At 28.0% G+C, this 21,678-nt stretch overlaps 1 protein-coding gene and 1 long non-coding RNA gene across 2 annotated transcripts; one reads left to right on the forward strand and one right to left on the reverse strand.

The window, feature by feature from the left end:
* Nucleotides 1–3,604: 3,604 nt before the first annotated feature.
* Nucleotides 3,605–20,502, reverse strand: LOC111641562. Its single transcript, XM_023387741.1, has 10 exons — nucleotides 20,342–20,502; nucleotides 18,410–20,265; nucleotides 10,958–11,189; nucleotides 10,551–10,860; nucleotides 10,355–10,474; nucleotides 4,940–5,107; nucleotides 4,688–4,870; nucleotides 4,319–4,623; nucleotides 4,081–4,248; nucleotides 3,605–4,022 (listed from the first exon to the last, which is right to left on the reverse strand). The coding sequence occupies exons 1-10, from the start codon at nucleotides 20,419–20,421 to the stop codon at nucleotides 3,752–3,754; spliced, it is 3,693 nt and encodes a 1,230-aa protein (XP_023243509.1). The 5' UTR covers nucleotides 20,422–20,502; the 3' UTR covers nucleotides 3,605–3,751.
* A 385-nt stretch (nucleotides 20,503–20,887) lies between these two features.
* LOC111641563 lies at nucleotides 20,888–21,224 on the forward strand. The gene is made up of 2 exons (XR_002759428.1): nucleotides 20,888–21,043; nucleotides 21,153–21,224. It is a non-coding gene; the product is annotated as an uncharacterized LOC111641563 (long non-coding RNA).
* Nucleotides 21,225–21,678: the final 454 nt, after the last annotated feature.

Here is a 21,678-nt window from a genome sequence, read left to right on the forward strand (position 1 = left end):
GCACTTCGCAAGGCGGTATTTTAAATCAAACCCAAACTTAAATCCAAAAAGCAGGGAAAACTCTCTTGGCGCAATAGTTATGGATGACTCCAATATTTCGATGTAAGCTGATCCACATGTTGATGGAATACGCAGCTTGTATTTTTGCACTTCAATTACAATGTGCACGTCGGATTTTTCTACTTCAACACTTATTGTGTTCATACAATGACAGATTTTCATTAGTCAGAATTTGAACACAGTAGTTTTTAGTAAATCAGTCTGAATAATTTCATTATTCTGTGTCCCACTTGTTCTGTAAATGTTTTAAAGTTGTTTTCGTTGTTATTCTTGACGTTTCAAAATATTAAAACTAGCTTTAAAATACAGGATGTCCATAAATGTTTACCCTGATAACAAAACAACGTAACTCTTAATCCTATGCGTTTCAAGTTAAGCCAATCAATCCTCTGTCAATAAAAGAACATACTATTTTTAATAGTATGTTCACGGCCTAAAGAACTTTGGAATTTCAAATTATAATTTATGCTCAGATCAATCCATCAGTAACGTGCCGTCCATGAAGCTGTGGAAGCGCCGCATCCCTTGAATTTTCTGAAATATAAATACATATTACGCGACTATTTTCATATTTTAACCTACTGTACTTTGAATTATTTAAAATTAATAATTTATTATTCCCGCATTATGTATCTTACCATAAATTTCCATACATGTGAAAAAAATGATAAGATTGCTATTGTATATTCGAATATAAATTCGCATATGCACATTCCCAATGGAAGCGCTGTATTGTCGAATACGGGACAAAAATATTTGAATGGTGTAAAGCAGCCAGATTACAGGCATTCGTGCAAGCGCTTTACAGAGCACCAACTTCACGAGGTTTAGCTGATGGACGCTACACACCAAAATATCGTATCACGCTTACAATAATTCTATCGTGGGCAGGCACAGTATCCCTATCATCAAATGTCACCGTATGCTACTGCAATCTATACTGGATAATCTGACAATTAAAATTTTGAATCCTGGGAAATTTCCACACAATCTACAGTCGTAAGAAATATTTAGGGCCGAAATTAAAATATTTTTAACAATTAAAGTATTATTAGTATTTATTTTTGTGCAAATTAAATATTGTGCAAACATTTGTTCTTTTAAATATTAGTTTTAGAACTACACGTGATAGAATTGATCTGTAAAAAACATTTATAAGCCTGATGTGTCCAGTTTTTCTGGTTATCTCAAAAGTTGATTCTTCTTATCCATTATTATTATTATTATTTTTGAAATTTCAAAATGACTGTTTTCTTTACAAAATTGTTATTGGGCTGCATTTGAAAAAATTGTAGACCTATAAATTTCCGCTGTCGTCAGTCCGTCTTTCCTCAATCTCGAGAACGGAGTTAGTTAGATGAAATACGAGACTAGATATGGAAACCTTAGGTGTAGGAGGCCCCGATTAACTGTATATAAACTTCCGACGCAAATTGGAAGTCACATTATTTCAATTCAACAATTTTCTCCTGAAGGGAGTTAAGTAGATGATGGCATGACTTTGTTGCTAACAGGAAAAGTATAATGTACAAGGGAAGACACTACTAATTTGAAGTGAAGAGCATATATTTTAAATTAAATAAATAAAAAATATAAAATTGCAGCCCAACATTGTGACATATAAGCACAAAATCGTATTGTTCTTTACATAACTACATAATGATGATGGACACGTTAAAGGTTAACAACCCCAACAATAAATCTGAAAATTTTTTTCTCAACTTTTTTACACATTATGAATAGATTGTAGCACAAACTTTCCGAAACGATGCGAATTATTCCTTCAGATGCTGTTTATTAAGTTATGGCAATGCAACACTTGGGCGATCTGTAGGGAATGCCTTCCGGGAGGTCTTTTTAAGGGTAACTGGTTCAGGCGTTACAGAGGTGGAGAAAAGCTAGAAAACTCCACATGGCCAGCCCATCCTGGCGAGGCACGAACCCACAATCTAACTCCCAGTGTTTATGGAACAAAACCACTTGGCCACTGATTGGCCACCTTCAGATGCTCTTTACTTTCCTGGCTGTTCTGTACACATAACAAAAGGAAAGTATTGGAATCATGTCAAATTTGACCCTCTGAGTTTTTTGCAAATTCCATGTTTTGACATCCCCTGAACCAGGCTGGATGGCCGAGCGGTAAAAGTGGCAGCTTGCCGCTCTAGGGGACCCAGGATCGAATCTGAATAGGTCGAAAATTCCCCAGGAATTTTTTGGGGGGGTTGTCTATCCGGATATGTTGGGCCCTGTCCCTCACCACCAGGCCGCACTATTGTGGGCCTGGCCGAACCCATAATGGACTTGCTAAAAGAGGCTCTCTTAATGTCCATAGGGTGGAAAGGGTAAAAAGACCCCTAACCAGTCAAAAAAATTCCATGGATATGTGCGTGTTGGCATCTATTTTGTTTAATATTAGGATGGGTGAAGATTAAGAAACGAATTTTGGCATGATAGCTTGTATATAAGGGGCATTGATGCAATTAAATTTTGATTGTGAAAGATCAAGAGGATGGAGAGATAGCGGGTGATTACATGTCATATCTCGCATACAATCGGACTTAATGATTTTGTTAGCATTTAATTTTTTTTTATAAAATTCATCTCCACCATTAAAATTAAGTCTTTTGTTATTGTATAAAAATTAAAAATGTATAAAATTTATTTTTGATTAAAAATACAAAAGTTATTTTTAAAATAAAATCTCATAAAAGCTAGGAAAAGTAAGCCACATATTGCTAGATTTTTTAATCTACGGGTAGAGAAAATCTGCCAGTCAGATTAGAGAAATAAAATAGCTATGTTTTAGGCAGATATTGCAATTTCAAGACTTCAAATGGCATGTCTTACTTCTACAAATTAAAACCCTAGATATAATTGAAGGAATCCATTGAACAGCAATATAAGCAGTTTTTTATATTTATATTTATTTTTTTATATTTAATATATTTAGTAAATAAGCAAGAAAAACTAATAGACTTAATGTTCATATAAGTCTGGACTAACTGTGGAAACTTTTCTGAGTTTTCTAGTCTGTCCTTAATTTCATCAAAACAAAATGAAACACTATTGCAAAGTCATAATGTACTAAGTTATTTCAGTTAAATAACTTAGTACATTATGACTTTACATATGAAATTATAAATGGTTTATAAAGTGCATGCATATATTCAAAATATGTTTTCTCGTCATTTCTTAATTTCATAGCTGATAGGTTTTTTTGTTGTGAAAAATTCAGTGGCATTCTCAACTTACAAAATCAATCAAAGTTTTAATTTTGCAATTCGATATTTTAATCTTATTCCTATCATAAACACATTATGTACTGTATATTAATACATACCTATCCTATTAATTTGTTGTGTAAACTAATGTTTGTATATGTAAGTTAAATACAAAATTTTGTCACATTGATCAGGTAAGATGAAAATCTTATAATAGAGCAGCTAAACTTTCTTAGAATAAAATAACTTTTCTCATAATTATTAAAACACACAAAAATTTATTTAAAGCATTAAATATGAAGAGACTTAAAATACATTTAAATAAACTTTGTTATTTTTAATATCATCTTTAAAATGCTTTAATACATTTAATAACATTGTCAGAGAAAATGAACAAAGGAAGAACAGGTCTCTGATAATTTCCCTTTATGTACAAAGGCAACCTGTGTATCACATGACAATGACTAAGGTCAGTTGAAATGCACCATTTCCTGCTGATTACCAGATAATGATGATTCTTGAATGGCAAAAACAGGCAAGCCATATATAACAGGAGCAGAACCAATCAGATGAGGCAGTTTACAAAAATTGCGAGCAGACGATACAGCACATGCTATAGAAGTTCCTCCATTGCCTGTTTCTTTTTTGCAGAAGGTTGGCAACCAAAAACGTAATAGAGCTTCGGTGAATCTGTCTATGTCTTTGTCAGTGATGTCCCATAAATTAGCAACCACACAAGGACTACAAAAAGTGTTTTGTTAGTCAAGAATTATGTTATATGTGAAACCAAACAACTTACCTTCCTCCTAACCAATATTGTAATGTCACTCCAGTTGGTTCTAGATGAGGACTATAGACTTTTAATTTTCCACTACTGCAACCCATTAGAATAGTGACAGCTTGACACTTCAACCTCTCAATGCTTTCCCCCGCCAAATAAACTTTTCCAGTTCCATGCCCACAATATCTAAAGAATTACAAATAATTTGTTACTTATTTTGTTCTAAGTCAAGAAACTAAAATTAAGTGTGAATTACATAAATAATTCATGATCAGTAATGGCAAACGAGAATTCTTGTTGAGTAGGTGCTCTGCCGACGATGCCATGCCAACCTTTCTGTTGTTTAAACACATCTTGAAATTTCTTTTGAGTATCAGGAATGTCATTACTGGGATTGAGGATGTAAAACGTATTGTGAGTGTCTACACCTTTTCTAAAGATGCAGTCAGGATAAAGACTGTAAGAAGTCAATTGTATGTGGAGTAAACTTAGAGAAGGCACACGACAAACAGGATGCTGACGCAATAAGGGAATATTCTCCCAGGGCAAGATTTGTACTCTCTAAAAAAAATAATTAAGTTACAAATGTCATAATGTATAATTTAAGAGATTTAATTATTCTTACTTTATCTAAGATTAAAATCACTGGTGCTCGCTGGACTCTACCAAAATTTAACTCCACAATACATTTCTTGATGTGCTTTACCAACTGCTTGCAACTTTTGTGGTTTGTATTACATTTAAATAGAAGACAAAGAGCATTTAGTAACTGAATGTCATCAAGAGAGGATGCAGAATCCAATAAAACCTAAAATAATTCAACATATTAACATTTTAAACTTAAATTTATATATACTGCATATACACTTTAACAAACCTCCAATAGGAGATAATCTGTGCAAACAAGATTTAATTTGTTGGCTTCTGCTAGAATTGAAGATAATGATATTTTTAAATTTTCCTTATAACGACTATCTGTGGGTACTCCTAGAAATATTCCTTTCCAATAATCCAACCAAAAATTTTCCATACTTTCAGTTAAAACCTAGAAAATATAATTTTAAATTGTCTTATTAAAATTATTTACAGTATTTTCATAATAGTTACAAATCACAATTTATTATAGTACAAAATCTCAAATTATGCTTGAAAAATGAAAAATTAATAATAAGATCTAACAAACTTGATAAAATTGTAAATTGTGAAAAGCTATTTAGAGTATGTCACACAATATGATACAAAATTAAAAGTTTAATAAATATATATATTAAATGATTGTTTCTTCTGAATATTTTCTAATTGTTACAACATAGTTCCATGTACCAAAAATTTACAAAGAAGTTGTACAGCCAGAATTGATAAATAGAAGGAACTATCAATTAAAGCCAAAAACCTTTGGAAAATGGAGAAAGTATTTATCCACCCTATAATCCTATCCTCCATGGGTGTAAACTCATGGATCAAAACTCATCTAAAAACCTTAAATACCGTACTATTGATAAATATTTATCTTATAAGATTAAGAAAGCTGTCATTCTAGAATAAATACCTGTAGTGTCTTTAGATGATTTTTCAATGAACACTAAGTAATTTGTTGCGACCCTGCAGCTTGATACCTGCATGCTCAAGGCATTTACAATATACACTGCCTTTGTAATGAGAAACGAAATTAATGAATAACAACAACAACAACAATAACTGATATATAAATCTATTTTGGCCTAGACAAATACAAAACATTTCACCCATAAAAAAACTTGCAAAAAAGAATGACCACTTGAAAATGGAATTATCATTAAATCCATAGATGAGAGTAAGATATAAAAATGTTTAAGATTACAACAGACCAAGCTCCCAAAACACACAAAATAAAACAGGCTATAACAGGAAATACAACAACAGATTAAATTCAATGATAAAATTCAGCTTAATGTAAAATGTGCATTTAAAACAAGAAACATATATTTTACTAATACTTACATATTCATTTGCAGTTATAGATTGGATGTGAACAAAACTACAGCTACCCCAGAAGAAAACAAAATTAAAACATATAAACAAATACAATCCTAAATTAACTGGAAAAAGTTGACTATCTCATAAGCAGGGAGAATGAGGCCTCAGATATTTCTCATAACTCTCATAATACTCATAACAAATAAATATATACATTATAAGATTATTTCCACAGAAAACAAGAATCATTATAATTACACAAATCTGTAACTCTAACAAAAATAATATACCATTAAATTGTAAACAAAACTAATCTGAATGAAACTGATATAATACAATATATAAAAGACATATCCTCAAAACAAACTGGGTATGGAAAAAACTCTATGATAAGCATCCTAACAATCTTAGCCAAGGATCATATCAACAGAACTGTGTCAAACTGCTGACTAGCTCAAATATGTCTCTTTAGAGAGACAAAAGAAATTATGATTGTCATACAAGATAAGGTCACAAATACAAAAAAATTATAAAATGTATATTGTAGAAGAAACAACACTTATAGATAATACATGTAAGAATGCTGTATCATTCCCAAAACTATAAAACATATCACATTGAGTTGCAAGCTTTTAATACAAATGGTCTACTTACATTGACATAACCAAATAAATGTAAAATATAAAAAATTTGCACACAAATTATTACATACCCAGCTACTATATTACACACACATTGTAGACAGTCTTAGATAACAACATACTATGATTGAGCCACAATCACAGACAAAACAATCTATTGCAAAAACCAGATATTATATTCATTGACAAAGAAAACACACATCATAGATATATCCATTTTAAACACCCACAACATACAAAATACATACACCAAAGAAGAAGAAGAAGAAAAAATTAGTAACTATTAGTCTCTTCTACAGGTATCATGTCATATATACTACACAAAAGTCTAGAGACATCAGTTCTTAATAACAGAATGTGCATCATATCAGAGAAAGCAATGAAACTAAATGACAAGTGTTTAGTACAGAAAGAATTTTTATTTGTGTGCTGTTGATGTAGCTGTAATTAAGAATTTCCTGATTATGTGACATCAGGAAATTCTTAAATACAGCGGGTGATTGGTTAACAAACACTTTCGCAAAAGATTTTTATGTTTGGACAATGAACACATGTTTGGATAACAAACACCTCACAATTAAGTGAAATTTGTTATAATTGTTATCGTCATCGATCAAAGTTAAGCTTCAAACACAAGAAGAAGCTACGTAAAATAATGAATACCAATTGTCTTCCCTTGTCTTCAGGCAACAATTTGAAACTTTTTGGAGTGCGGGAGACGTTGACATCAATGCTCAACCCAGCATATATTAATCAGATAGTATTCATCTGAACTTTGAAACTTTCCCTTATAATTCCAGCCTTTTATTTTTCTCACAGAAACAATTCTTTTCTAGTATTTGCGAGACTGTCGGGCAGGCACTCATTAAGTTTTGCATCAGTTTTTATTTTTAAAAGATGAGAGTATAATAGCAAAGATAGAGAGTGGGAAGATGATGTCTGATATTGCTGGGTAATATGAATGGCTTGAACAGGTCTATAGCAGGCCACAGTTCAATCTTATCTAAGAAAGATACTGTATTATCAAGAAGACTCAAGCAGCTTTAAGAGTAACAAAAATCACATCTGAGAAATAAAGAATATTAAAGAGCTCAAAATAGAACCTTAAACTTGAAATTCAGATAGTGAACAAAGTCTTGCAACGAATTATGTTCATTAACTGATCATCCACTGTACAGCTACATCAACAGCACACAAAAACTGTTTCTGTAGTTAACACCCTGATTTTGTTACAACATAGAATTAAGTATCAATATCAACAGAATAAGGCAGTGATTCTCAAAGTGGGGGTCGTGAAAAATATTTGAGGGGATCACAGAAAAATTGATGACAGATCAATTTTTTCCAAATATTTTATAAATTTACTATGGATTCATGTTTAAAAATAGTAGATTCTTTTTGGCTTAGTGTGAAAGCAGAGTATCCACTACTCTCTAAATTGGCAATGGCAGTTCTCTTACCATTTGCAACCACTTATTTATGCGAAATGGCATTTTCAGTAATGACCAACATCAAAACAAAGCAGCACTCTCGTCTTTGCAACATAGAAATCAGTACGAGACCTGCACTGACTGATATTAAACCCAGTTTAATTTATTTTGCCAAAATAAGCAAGCTCACCCATCACATTAAATTTAATTTAAAATATGTTTAACTTAACTAATTGAGTTTACTAATATCGAAACATATACATAGAATAGTTTGTTCAAAGATGTACCAAAGATAAGTTATTAATTTTTAATGATACTAAAAATAAATCTGCTATTAAAATTGTGAGTGTTTCAATGCAATTAAACAAAACAAATTAACTCATTCTGAATTTAAATTAATCCCCCTTCAGGGTGTTTTTCTACACATACCCATTCTTCAGGGTCCTTTGAAATTTTTAAGTGCAAAAGGGGGGGTCGCGAACCAAAAACTTTGAGAAACACTGGAATAAGGAATAATACCCATCCACAACAAATAATAACTGTAAATTTATAAACTAAAATTGATAATTTTCTAGTAAGTTATAGAACAAATACTATAGATTTGCATCAATTTGTTGATAAAAATTGTTGAAAACAAAATTTAGTATTCTGATTAAAAGTCACATATATTCAATCAGAATACTATATATATATATTCAATTCATTAATTTTAATTCAGAGAATTAGAATGTTGGTTATATTAAGTAATAAAGTTTTAACAAATCCTAAGTATATTTGATCAAGTTTTGTGGATGAATGTTCAGAAAAGTCTACATAATGTAAAATTAATGTAATTTTCTGAATAACTTTATTCATTCTAGGTAAAAAAGAAAATGCAAATAAAAATTATAGTATTTAATTACATGAAAAATTTAAAAATGATTCAGTGATCACAAAGCAAATGATAATAATGATGATTATACAATCATTGTTTATCAGTCAAAACAAATTATTACAAGTTTTAGTGAAAAATTCTGATAAAATAAATAGACCATTTAAATTTTGTGTGTGTTATACAAACTCTCACTTTTTTGAATGGTTTAGTAGATACAAATTTTATTACATTTTGAATAAAATTCATCACATTATTATGTTTATTAAGTGTTATAAAATTATTCAGAAACAATTTCACTTCTCTTATTTTAACATTTCTTTTTTTTTTTAAATCAGATATTTAAAGTATTAAATAAGTTAACAAATTGGTCCAAATATTAATCAATGTTTTTTCTCAGTTTTACAGCAGCAAAATGTCACTCTTGAACTATATTCAATCCTAATTATTTTCAAGTAAGAATTCCAAAATCAGGAGTCAACTTATATTTAGGCCAATATGATAATTTATAATGTGTATTATTAAAAATTAAATTTAAAACATATAAAATATATTTTAAAATTTATTAATACAAATTATAAAATAAAAATACAATAGAATTGACTTATTATAATTACAGATATTGTTTGTTATCACATTTAAAGTTATAAGAATTAGCATGTCCCAAAACATAAAATTGAAAATACACTTATAAAATTTTGCTTATTATAATCAGTTTTGGCTCTAGTTATAATTATCTTTAGATAAATACACATTTTAAACCAACTTTTTGTGCTTTTGGCCTTAATGTATGGCTGATAATAAGCAATTATCAATAGTTATTTTTATATTATTTAACCAGTGGCATAACACATTAAAGTTTAGTCATTTTAAACATTATTTTCTCATAGCAAATAATTTAGATTGCAATTCCTATTTTAATTATACACTACTTAAAGATAGCAGGCAAACATACTGGATAAATTATTAATTGATAATAATAGTAATAATTATAACAAATATTCAAAATATACATTTTAAATTATTTTAATGTGCTTTTTTTTTGTCAGAATAAACAATAAGAATTTCCATTAATTGTAGTCTTATTTATTTACTTCATTTTATTTTATTTCATTTTATTTATTTCATTTACTTATTTACTTACTTTAAAACTGATTATGTTAAGTATAACATAGTCAGTTTTTATCAGTATAAACAAGTTCAAGAATAATTACAATTAATAGATTCTACTGTATATAAATCATAACTAATTTTCTCATTATTTTCATAAATTAAAAGTGGCCAATAACTGTACCAATTACCCTAGGTGTCTAATAAATATATTCCTTTCCATAAAATAAAGAAAAGCATTAAAACATTTTAAAATAATAATTTAAAATAAAGAAAATTTAAACCTTCATCTGGTAATCTAAATCACGACGAACCATCCACCAAACTTTAGCATCCTTTTTCTGCATGGTAGCGGCACTTTCTTTTAATATTTTATTAAATTCTGGTAAAAAATTATTTTCAAACTGTAAAAATGAAAAATAGACAATTATTTTTATTGTACATTTAAAATCTGTGTATGAAAAATCTATGCTAAATTACCACAATATCTTCTTTATGTTCTATTGTTACTGTGATGGGAACAGAATCTGATTGAAAGCGAGTCACTAATAGAACTGGAGGACTGACTTTATCCGAATTTATATTTAATTCACATGGAACTGTGTTTACTTGCACAACAGTCCAATCTTTTGGGATAGAACCAATTATGTTTTGTATTTTTTCTTTTTCTTTAAGTTCAAATTTGTTTCTAAAATTTAACAAGTCTCTCTTTACATTAGCCAACTGATATTCATCATCTTCAACTTTATAGCTGTTCGAAGTATTCCCATTTCCAAGAGTTTCATTCTTACTAATAAAATGAACATTTTTAAAAACAATTGAAATAATCTAGTAAATTTTAAAATGACTCATATGCATTATTTTTAAAATAAAATGTAAATACATACTTGATTTTTTTGGTCAAAGTGATTAATGCTTGATGCTTTAAAGTTAATGCAACACTCTCGGAGATGTAATAAGCAACATCAAACTTTTTGTCATCCTGACAAATGTTTTTCAGATATTTAGTAAGCAATGCCATCAATATACACATGTTAGAGTAAAGTGGACAAACTGGATAATGACCTATTACCTCAAGAGCATGTTTTAATTCCAAAGCCAAATCTTCTAATTTCACATCTATATGTTNCAACAAATAATAACTGTAAATTTATAAACTAAAATTGATAATTTTCTAGTAAGTTATAGAACAAATACTATAGATTTGCATCAATTTGTTGATAAAAATTGTTGAAAACAAAATTTAGTATTCTGATTAAAAGTCACATATATTCAATCAGAATACTATATATATATATTCAATTCATTAATTTTAATTCAGAGAATTAGAATGTTGGTTATATTAAGTAATAAAGTTTTAACAAATCCTAAGTATATTTGATCAAGTTTTGTGGATGAATGTTCAGAAAAGTCTACATAATGTAAAATTAATGTAATTTTCTGAATAACTTTATTCATTCTAGGTAAAAAAGAAAATGCAAATAAAAATTATAGTATTTAATTACATGAAAAATTTAAAAATGATTCAGTGATCACAAAGCAAATGATAATAATGATGATTATACAATCATTGTTTATCAGTCAAAACAAATTATTACAAGTTTTAGTGAAAAATTCTGATAAAATAAATAGACCATTTAAATTTTGTGTGTGTTATACAAACTCTCACTTTTTTGAATGGTTTAGTAGATACAAATTTTATTACATTTTGAATAAAATTCATCACATTATTATGTTTATTAAGTGTTATAAAATTATTCAGAAACAATTTCACTTCTCTTATTTTAACATTTCTTTTTTTTTTTTAAATCAGATATTTAAAGTATTAAATAAGTTAGCAAATTGGTCCAAATATTAATCAATGTTTTTTCTCAGTTTTACAGCAGCAAAATGTCACTCTTGAACTATATTCAATCCTAATTATTTTCAAGTAAGAATTCCAAAATCAGGAGTCAACTTATATTTAGGCCAATATGATAATTTATAATGTGTATTATTAAAAATTAAATTTAAAACATATAAAATATATTTTAAAATTTATTAATACAAATTATAAAATAAAAATACAATAGAATTGACTTATTATAATTACAGATATTGTTTGTTATCACATTTAAAGTTATAAGAATTAGCATGTCCCAAAACATAAAATTGAAAATACACTTATAAAATTTTGCTTATTATAATCAGTTTTGGCTCTAGTTATAATTATCTTTAGATAAATACACATTTTAAACCAACTTTTTGTGCTTTTGGCCTTAATGTATGGCTGATAATAAGCAATTATCAATAGTTATTTTTATATTATTTAACCAGTGGCATAACACATTAAAGTTTAGTCATTTTAAACATTATTTTCTCATAGCAAATAATTTAGATTGCAATTCCTATTTTAATTATACACTACTTAAAGATAGCAGGCAAACATACTGGATAAATTATTAATTGATAATAATAGTAATAATTATAACAAATATTCAAAATATACATTTTAAATTATTTTAATGTGATATGACGATTTTAGTCTCTGTAATCCAAATATTCTTGGTAGACAAATCTCACAGCAATCTTATTGGCAAATTAAATTTATTTTGTAAAGACTACATCAAATGCATTTCGGGCTGGTCTAATATTTTCCAGTCCCTCTTCAGTGCTNCCAATATTGTAATGTCACTCCAGTTGGTTCTAGATGAGGACTATAGACTTTTAATTTTCCACTACTGCAACCCATTAGAATAGTGACAGCTTGACACTTCAACCTCTCAATGCTTTCCCCCGCCAAATAAACTTTTCCAGTTCCATGCCCACAATATCTAAAGAATTACAAATAATTTGTTACTTATTTTGTTCTAAGTCAAGAAACTAAAATTAAGTGTGAATTACATAAATAATTCATGATCAGTAATGGCAAACGAGAATTCTTGTTGAGTAGGTGCTCTGCCGACGATGCCATGCCAACCTTTCTGTTGTTTAAACACATCTTGAAATTTCTTTTGAGTATCAGGAATGTCATTACTGGGATTGAGGATGTAAAACGTATTGTGAGTGTCTACACCTTTTCTAAAGATGCAGTCAGGATAAAGACTGTAAGAAGTCAATTGTATGTGGAGTAAACTTAGAGAAGGCACACGACAAACAGGATGCTGACGCAATAAGGGAATATTCTCCCAGGGCAAGATTTGTACTCTCTAAAAAAAATAATTAAGTTACAAATGTCATAATGTATAATTTAAGAGATTTAATTATTCTTACTTTATCTAAGATTAAAATCACTGGTGCTCGCTGGACTCTACCAAAATTTAACTCCACAATACATTTCTTGATGTGCTTTACCAACTGCTTGCAACTTTTGTGGTTTGTATTACATTTAAATAGAAGACAAAGAGCATTTAGTAACTGAATGTCATCAAGAGAGGATGCAGAATCCAATAAAACCTAAAATAATTCAACATATTAACATTTTAAACTTAAATTTATATATACTGCATATACACTTTAACAAACCTCCAATAGGAGATAATCTGTGCAAACAAGATTTAATTTGTTGGCTTCTGCTAGAATTGAAGATAATGATATTTTTAAATTTTCCTTATAACGACTATCTGTGGGTACTCCTAGAAATATTCCTTTCCAATAATCCAACCAAAAATTTTCCATACTTTCAGTTAAAACCTTCATCTGGTAATCTAAATCACGTCGAACCATCCACCAAACTTTAGCATCCTTTTTCTGCATGGTAGCGGCACTTTCTTTTAATATTTTATTAAATTCTGGTAAAAAATTATTTTCAAACACAATATGTTCTTTATGTTCTATTGTTACTGTGATGGGAACAGAATCTGATTGAAAGCGAGTCACTAATAGAACTGGAGGACTGACTTTATCCGAATTTATATTTAATTCACATGGAACTGTGTTTACTTGCACAACAGTCCAATCTTTTGGGATAGAACCAATTATGTTTTGTATTTTTTCTTTTTCTTTAAGTTCAAATTTGTTTCTAAAATTTAACAAGTCTCTCTTTACATTAGCCAACTGATATTCATCATCTTCAACTTTATAGCTGTTCGAAGTATTCCCATTTCCAAGAGTTTCATTCTTACTAATAAAATGAACATTTTTAAAAACAATTGAAATAATCTAGTAAATTTTAAAATGACTCATATGCATTATTTTTAAAATAAAATGTAAATACATACTTGATTTTTTTGGTCAAAGTGATTAATGCTTGATGCTTTAAAGTTAATGCAACACTCTCGGAGATGTAATAAGCAACATCAAACTTTTTGTCATCCTGACAAGTGTTTTTCTATTTTCGATTAATTTTAAATATATGATTAACAATAGACAGATTTAATTTAAAATTTTTATAAGATACAGTTAATGATTACTTGAAATTTATAAGCAAAGCAAAATAACTTGACAAAAGTTTTTAAATAACAACAACAAAAAAACATTTACATTACATTTCATATTGAAAAAATTTCAATAATAAAATTATAATATATAAAAATTTCTTTTTATATTTTTTCTATTTAAAAAGTTAATTAGTAAATTTGATTTATATTATTTTTTAAATCTTGTTAAAAAATGTATATATTTATGTTAAATAATGTCATATAAAACCTTAATTAACTATTTAAAAACTTACCAGATATTTAGTAAGCAATGCCATCAATATACACATGTTAGAGTAAAGTGGACAAACTGGATAATGACTTATTACTTCAAGAGCATGTTTTAATTCCAAAGCCAAATCTTCTAATTTCACATCTAAAAAAAATAATCATAAGCTGCACACATTAAAATACAAAAAGAAATACAATAGTTCTACCAATCTCAATGCTTTGCTGACATGGAAGATTCTGAAAATTAAAACATTGACAGAATACATACAAAAATATTTCTTTAGTAAGGGTACAAAACCAGCTTAATAAAAATATATAAATTATACTGTGGTTTTAATCAAGAATCTTTTAACAATTCAGAGGTCAAGAATAAATTTGACATATTCCTAACAAGTTTGGTAAATTCTTGACTAAAATAAATTTATTCTTGACAGGACCAATAATGAGCCAAGTATATTTGATTAAACTAATAAATCAATTGAGAATGCTGATTTAATAATACAAGAAACTTTTCAAAATCTACATCCTCAATAATAAAATAATGTCATGAATAGCTGGATAAATTGTATGCACAATATTGAAATATCAAGTACTTAATTAAATACTTTCAAGTTAGTTTGTCAAAAATAATAGTCCTATAATAGAAGAATCTGTTAAATAAATTTTTACTAAAAATAATGGGATTACACAAATGTATGACAAATTGTAAAGAATATACCAAGAACCATGTTAAAATATCCATCTGACTATCCCTAAATTCCAGCATCAGTTTTACATGTCAATAAATCATATACTCATTTTTGTCTCTAATATAAGCTGAAATCCCAGCAGAATCTCAAACATATTTTCCAAAGTCATAGATATATTAGAAGCTAAATTAAGTATACCTATGCTAATTTATAATTATATATGAATTAATAATTGTGATTTAACGACATTTACCCCCTCTTGTATGCGGCCGCATCAGTTCAAAAGTTTTGAAATGCGACCCTTACATATAAAAAGGTTGACTATCCCTGATCTAGGGGATGAGAAGCAAGTGGGTGGCAGGGAGGTGCTGGAGGCACAGTACTGAACAGTGACCTTAGGCAAAGGTTGGGTCGATGACTACCTTCCCCTTTCCTCTATTAAAACGAATAAGAAAAAAAAATTACATTTAATGGTTTCCAGAAGCGCAGAACAATGTATGGTAAGAATATAGTGTGATGTTCATAGAAAAGTTTTCCTAAAAATATTTCCAAGCCTTTCTCACACAAGGAAAAATGGGTTAGGAGCCACTGGGTATCACTTTATGGAACCAAAGGGATGGTGGCTCAAAAGTTTGGGAATCACTGGTCTAGTTTATTAAATTAAAATGATTTTACAATAATTTCTAATGATTACATTTATCAGAAGATCTTTTAAAGTGTGTGAAGAAAGCTATAATCACATACTATTCTAAAAAAGTCAAAAAACAATTATCAATTATATCATTCAACTCATTTGTTATCTTTAAATGTTATTGTATTTACAGCAGTTATATTCTTTGCACAATATTATTATTCAAAACAGTTTAATTGAATATTTAAAATTTTTATAAAAATTTTTTGATCAATATATTATCAATAACAACATATATAAATTAATACTGCATTACATTTTGATAATACACTGACCTCTCGTTTGTTTCCAGCAATGCCATCAATATACACATGTTAGAGTAAAGTGGACAAACTGGATAATGACTTATTACTTCAAGAGCATGTTTTAATTCCAAAGCCAAATCTTCTAATTTCACATCTAAAAAAAATAATCATAAGCTGCACACATTAAAATACAAAAAGAAATACAATAGTTCTACCAATCTCAATGCTTTGCTGACATGGAAGATTCTGAAAATTAAAACATTGACAGAATACATACAAAAATATTTCTTTAGTAAGGGTACAAAACCAGCTTAATAAAAATATATAAATTATACTGTGGTTTTAATCAAGAATCTTTTAACAATTCAGAGGTCAAGAATAAATTTGACATATTCCTAACAAGTTTGGTAAATTCTTGACTAAAATAAATTTATTCTTGACAGGACCAATAATGAGCCAAGTATATTTGATTAAACTAATAAATCAATTGAGAATGCTGATTTAATAATACAAGAAACTTTTCAAAATCTACATCCTCAATANGTCATCTATATTCAGCAAACGAAATCAACAACGCAGTTAAGGAGACAAATTCCCTGACTTTTTGACAATTTTCGACAAATTCCCTGACTTTTTGACAAATTCCCTGACTTTCCCTGACTTTTTCAAAAAATAATGAAAATCCCTGACTTTCCCTGATTTTCCCTGACTTTCCAGGTGCGTAGGAACCCTGTATATAGTTCGACCGTCGTCCTCTGTGTGTCTACTGTCCGTTCTTTCTAAATCTCCAGAAAGCAATTACGTAGATGAAAATCGAGACTAGGTATGGAAAGCTTATGACAGTAGGCCCAGATTAACTATATACGAACTTCCTTTCTAAACGGAAGTAACGTTACATCAATTCTAAAATCCCCCCTCGAACAGAGTTAGATTGATGTCCCACACGACTCTGTTGCTAACAGGAAAGGTATGATGTACAGGAGAAAACAACTACTGTACTAAAAAGTTTGAGAACATTGTACCGGAAAGTTGCAGGCCGGCATTATGACTATATCACAATATATAGAAAAAAAGTATTTATATTTAAAATTTATTTATTAAACATCAATTAAATTTTTTATAAATAATAAATTTACCGGTAATTGATTTATTATAAACTCTGGTATGAATTATTGAAATTATTCACTTTTAAAAAATAATAAATATTTTAAATTTAATTAATATAAGTGTTAAGTAAAACGATGGAGACAAATTTAACATTTTATCTTGAATTAATTACATTAGATCTCTAATAAAAATTGTTATAAATGTATTTTATAGATATTATATTAATAAATATCAAAGGTTTTCCTTTTACACTAAAATTTGGTTTATTAATTTAAAGAGCATTATATAGATTATATAATGCTATTCTAAGATTATAAACAATATATCTTAAAAGTCGTCTTCATGTTATATGTACAGTATAATACTGCTGGTGAGCTAATATTAAACTTCAAGTAGTGTATTAGATTATGTAGAAATGTGACATGAATTTGATTACGAATTAACGCGTATGTCCTTCATCTTTTTTACATATTTCTTGAATTATACAATAAGAGTTGTACTTACTCAATTTCGAATATAATTTCAAAGCTTTTAACAAATGAATTTTGTTACAAGCACGTAAACTGTGTCCTTAATTTTCAATAAAATGTCGAATTTATCGACATCTTTCTGAATAAATGTTTATTCAGAAAGATGTCGATTTAATATATTTAAATATTTATTAAAAATATTTTTGAGAAAACATATTATATAGTGTGTAACTATCTACTANTTGATCAATATATTATCAATAACAACATATATAAATTAATACTGCATTACATTTTGATAATACACTGACCTCTCGTTTGTTTCCAGCAATGCCATCAATTTACATGCAAAGTAAGGTTGTCCCCTGAAAGAGGCTGAAAACATTTGCTTTGCATGTATATCAATGGCATTGTTGGAAATGAATGAAAGGTCAGTGTATTATCAATTTGTACAGCAGTTCCAGCTTGAAGAAATAATAAGTATTGCATTTTAAAACAGATATACTTACCTATATGTTCTTTTTCATCAAATTCTTGATGTTTAATCTGAGATGTAATAGTATTTGAAATTTCATTAAAACTGTTATTTAAAATATCATCTGTTACTGATGATCTTACTACAGATTCAACTGCTTCTTGATTTTCACTATTCTTTCTTGTAATTCTCTGATGAGATGAATGATTTTTTGAATCGTTTAATATTAATTTTTTTCTTGTTTTTGAACGTGTTGTCATAGTGTTTAGACTATCATCTCCTGTCCGAAAAATTTCAGGGGTCATCCATTTTGATTCTGCTAAATTTTTATTATTAGCCATGTGGTCTGATTGATCAAATGGAGAATTTGACATTTTTGAAAACATGGAATTGTCCAAAATAGTATTGTGAAATAAGAAAAAATCATCATCACCATCATCAGCATTTCGTCTATCTTCAATCTTTTCTTTTGACTTATGTTTCTCTGCAGTATTTTTTATTTTAGAAATTTTTTTCTTTTTATGTCGAGTAGAATATGTTTTAGGTGGAGAAGAAAATAAACATATATCATCTATGTCAACTTTTTGCATTTCTCGATGACTCACTTTTTCTTGGTTAATTTCAGTTGATATAATTTTAGAATGAAAATCATCTATATTATCATCTTTCTTTAACATGTTTTGGCCACTTTTAGACTTATCTGCTTTACCAGATAAGTTGTAATTGTTTTTGTGAGAATACTTAAACATTTCTGCTTTAAGCTTTTGTGACTCTTTTTGAATTTTGGGATTATGAAAATCTGTATTTTCATCACTTTCCAGATTACTACATAATGAGTCATCTGATTTGTCTAAACTTTCAATATATTTTTCCATGTAGAGATTAGGGGCTTTTTTCTTTTTTGGTGCTCTACATCCTTTTCTTCCCTTTGCAGATACTTTTCCTGGTGTTTTTGTAAGATATTTCATAGGCAATTTTACAAATTCATCACTTGATGAATTATCATCATCATCTAAATTTAATTTACTGATCTTCTCAGCAATTGAGGACATTTCTGAAGATACATTTCCACAAACATTCAATATCCTTTTACTCTCATCTTTTTGTTTAAATACATATTGAAGGGATATAAAAACTTTTTGTAATGTTAATTCTGAGAATAAATCTGCATAGATTATTTCATGAATTTTAGATGATTTATCTAGTTGAATAAAAGCATTATTCAGATTATTGAGTGCAGTACTGAATTTATTTTGTGTTGCATTAAGAATTGCTAATTTACATGAAACACGGCAAAATAGAGAAATGTCTGATTTCATCACTATTTCATTTTTATTTTCTATCATTCCTTTTTTATCTTTCCAAAAAATAAATGGTAAGATTGATGTAAATACATTTTTTCGTTTTAATAATATAATTTCATAATACTTTAAAATATCAAGAAATATTTTTTCTTTCTTATCAAAAGAATAGTGATTGAGAGATGATTGTAATTCCATTAATTCTAAAAATTGATAATGGAGGGCTATGTATTGGCAAATTTCACAAGAACATGATGTTGGATGATTAAAAAATGATGGAATTATAATATTTTGTTTTCTCTGTTGTGGTGGTGATGATTGAGGATCTTCAATGTTTAAAAACACACTACGCACTTCTGCTTTCAAACGTCTTCCAGACTTATTAAAAATAAATAATTCTTTCTCCTGTTCTTTCTCTACAACATTTTCTTCATTGTGTGAATATATTCCTTCAATGATATTTTCAAATCCAATGATGCTTATATTAAAATTCAAAATATTTTTCAAATTTATTATCTTTGTATTACAATCATCATAATTTTCACATAATAAGTCCAGTTGTGCCAGCAATATTAAAATACTTATTGTTCTGTAGAGAAAGAAGAAAATTGTATTAAATTTAATCATATTTTGAGAAGACAAAGAAATCTAGATAAAGAATTAACCTATTTGCCAAAATAATTCCTTGTGCAACTGTAAAGCTTTCTTGTAAGAAACATTGAGCTTCTCTTGGTGCACCAATCATTACATATAATTTTCCCAATAATAAACTTGATTCTATAAAAGTTCTATATAAATATGGCTTATACCATGGAGAATCTAAAATATAAATATAACATTTGTTTAGAATTAATATTTAAAATAAAACTATTCAAATGTAAAATTTACAAATAATTAACTCATAATTTTAATTTGTAAAATTCATTGAAAGTATCTAGCAATAATAAATCAAGATAATTAAATGAAAAAAATATTCCTAAATACTTTCAATAGAAAAATCACAATTAAAAGTTAGTGTAAAATAGACAAAACTACTGAATTACTATGTATGCACATACATGCACATATCTATTTTTTTAATTTCATTTTATAAAACTAATTCTAATATTTAGTGGCAATTTGATATATTACAATAGTAAAAAATTTCTTATATTCAAACAATTAGTTTCTTTTTTTTTACAAAATTTATATACTGGATGTAGTTATCTAAAGATATATATATATACTTTATTATTAATTATTGTAATCAAACAATTAGTTTCTTTTTAGATGATTACTGCGTTATATCAAGGCTTTTAGAAGATAAGGATGTTTACTCAGGTGGTTGTCCATGTCCGGATGGAACGACTTGTAAAATCGGTAAAAATGTAAGTTAATTTAAAATTTCGTGTTATCAAGAAAATAATTATTTTAATTTTGCTTATGTATTTAGTAGTGACAGTATTTTCATGAAACTTTCTTTATATCGTGTTTTAGTTCTTCGATATCGTTTTAAAGTGTAGAGAAGATAAAGTAAAACCTACAAAAGAACCAGAAGAGCCAGAAACAGAAAAACCAGAAGAACCAGAACCAGAAGAACCAACACAGTAAGCAACATAATAACCAGAAAATCCTACTGAAGAAGATAAAGTAACTGGCGACCAATAGTTAAATATAATTATACTCTGAAAATATCATATATTTAATTACACGTCATGAGTATTTAATCGTATTAATAAGTATCTTAGTTACGTTTTATTCCAACGTTATAAGATGTACAAATTTTACACTTTCACTGATTACAAGAAGAATTATTTAAAATCTTCTTTTATTTTGCAATGAAAATTCAATGTAAATTTAACTGATGTTAAGATAATTGCGTAACGAATTATGAAATAAACTGCATGAATTTCTACTGAAATTTTGTAATTGTATAATACAGTTGAAGTACCAATTGCTACGTAACAGAAAATATTCGTTCAATAATAATTATTATTATTTCTTCAAGCATTGAGTATTTGTA

Source organism: Centruroides sculpturatus, unplaced genomic scaffold, assembly GCF_000671375.1.
Source record: "Centruroides sculpturatus isolate CEXI.00-Female unplaced genomic scaffold, Cexi_2.0 scaffold1576, whole genome shotgun sequence".
Lineage (NCBI taxonomy): Eukaryota > Metazoa > Arthropoda > Arachnida > Scorpiones > Buthidae > Centruroides > Centruroides sculpturatus.

What these genes read in the sequence shown, in the direction of transcription:
- LOC111641562 (XM_023387741.1), bottom strand. Translation starts at nt 20,421, where the DNA reads ATGATTGGTGCACCAAGAGAAGCTCAATGTTTCTTACAAGAAAGCTTT. An exon ending in ACTTTGACCAAAAAAATCAA is followed by an intron (nt 10,861 to 10,957) that starts GTATGTATTTAC and finishes TCATTTTATTAG; the next exon opens with TAAGAATGAAACTCTTGGAA. An exon ending in AACATAAAGAAGATATTGTG is followed by an intron (nt 10,475 to 10,550) that starts GTAATTTAGCAT and finishes TCATTTTTACAG; the next exon opens with TTTGAAAATAATTTTTTACC.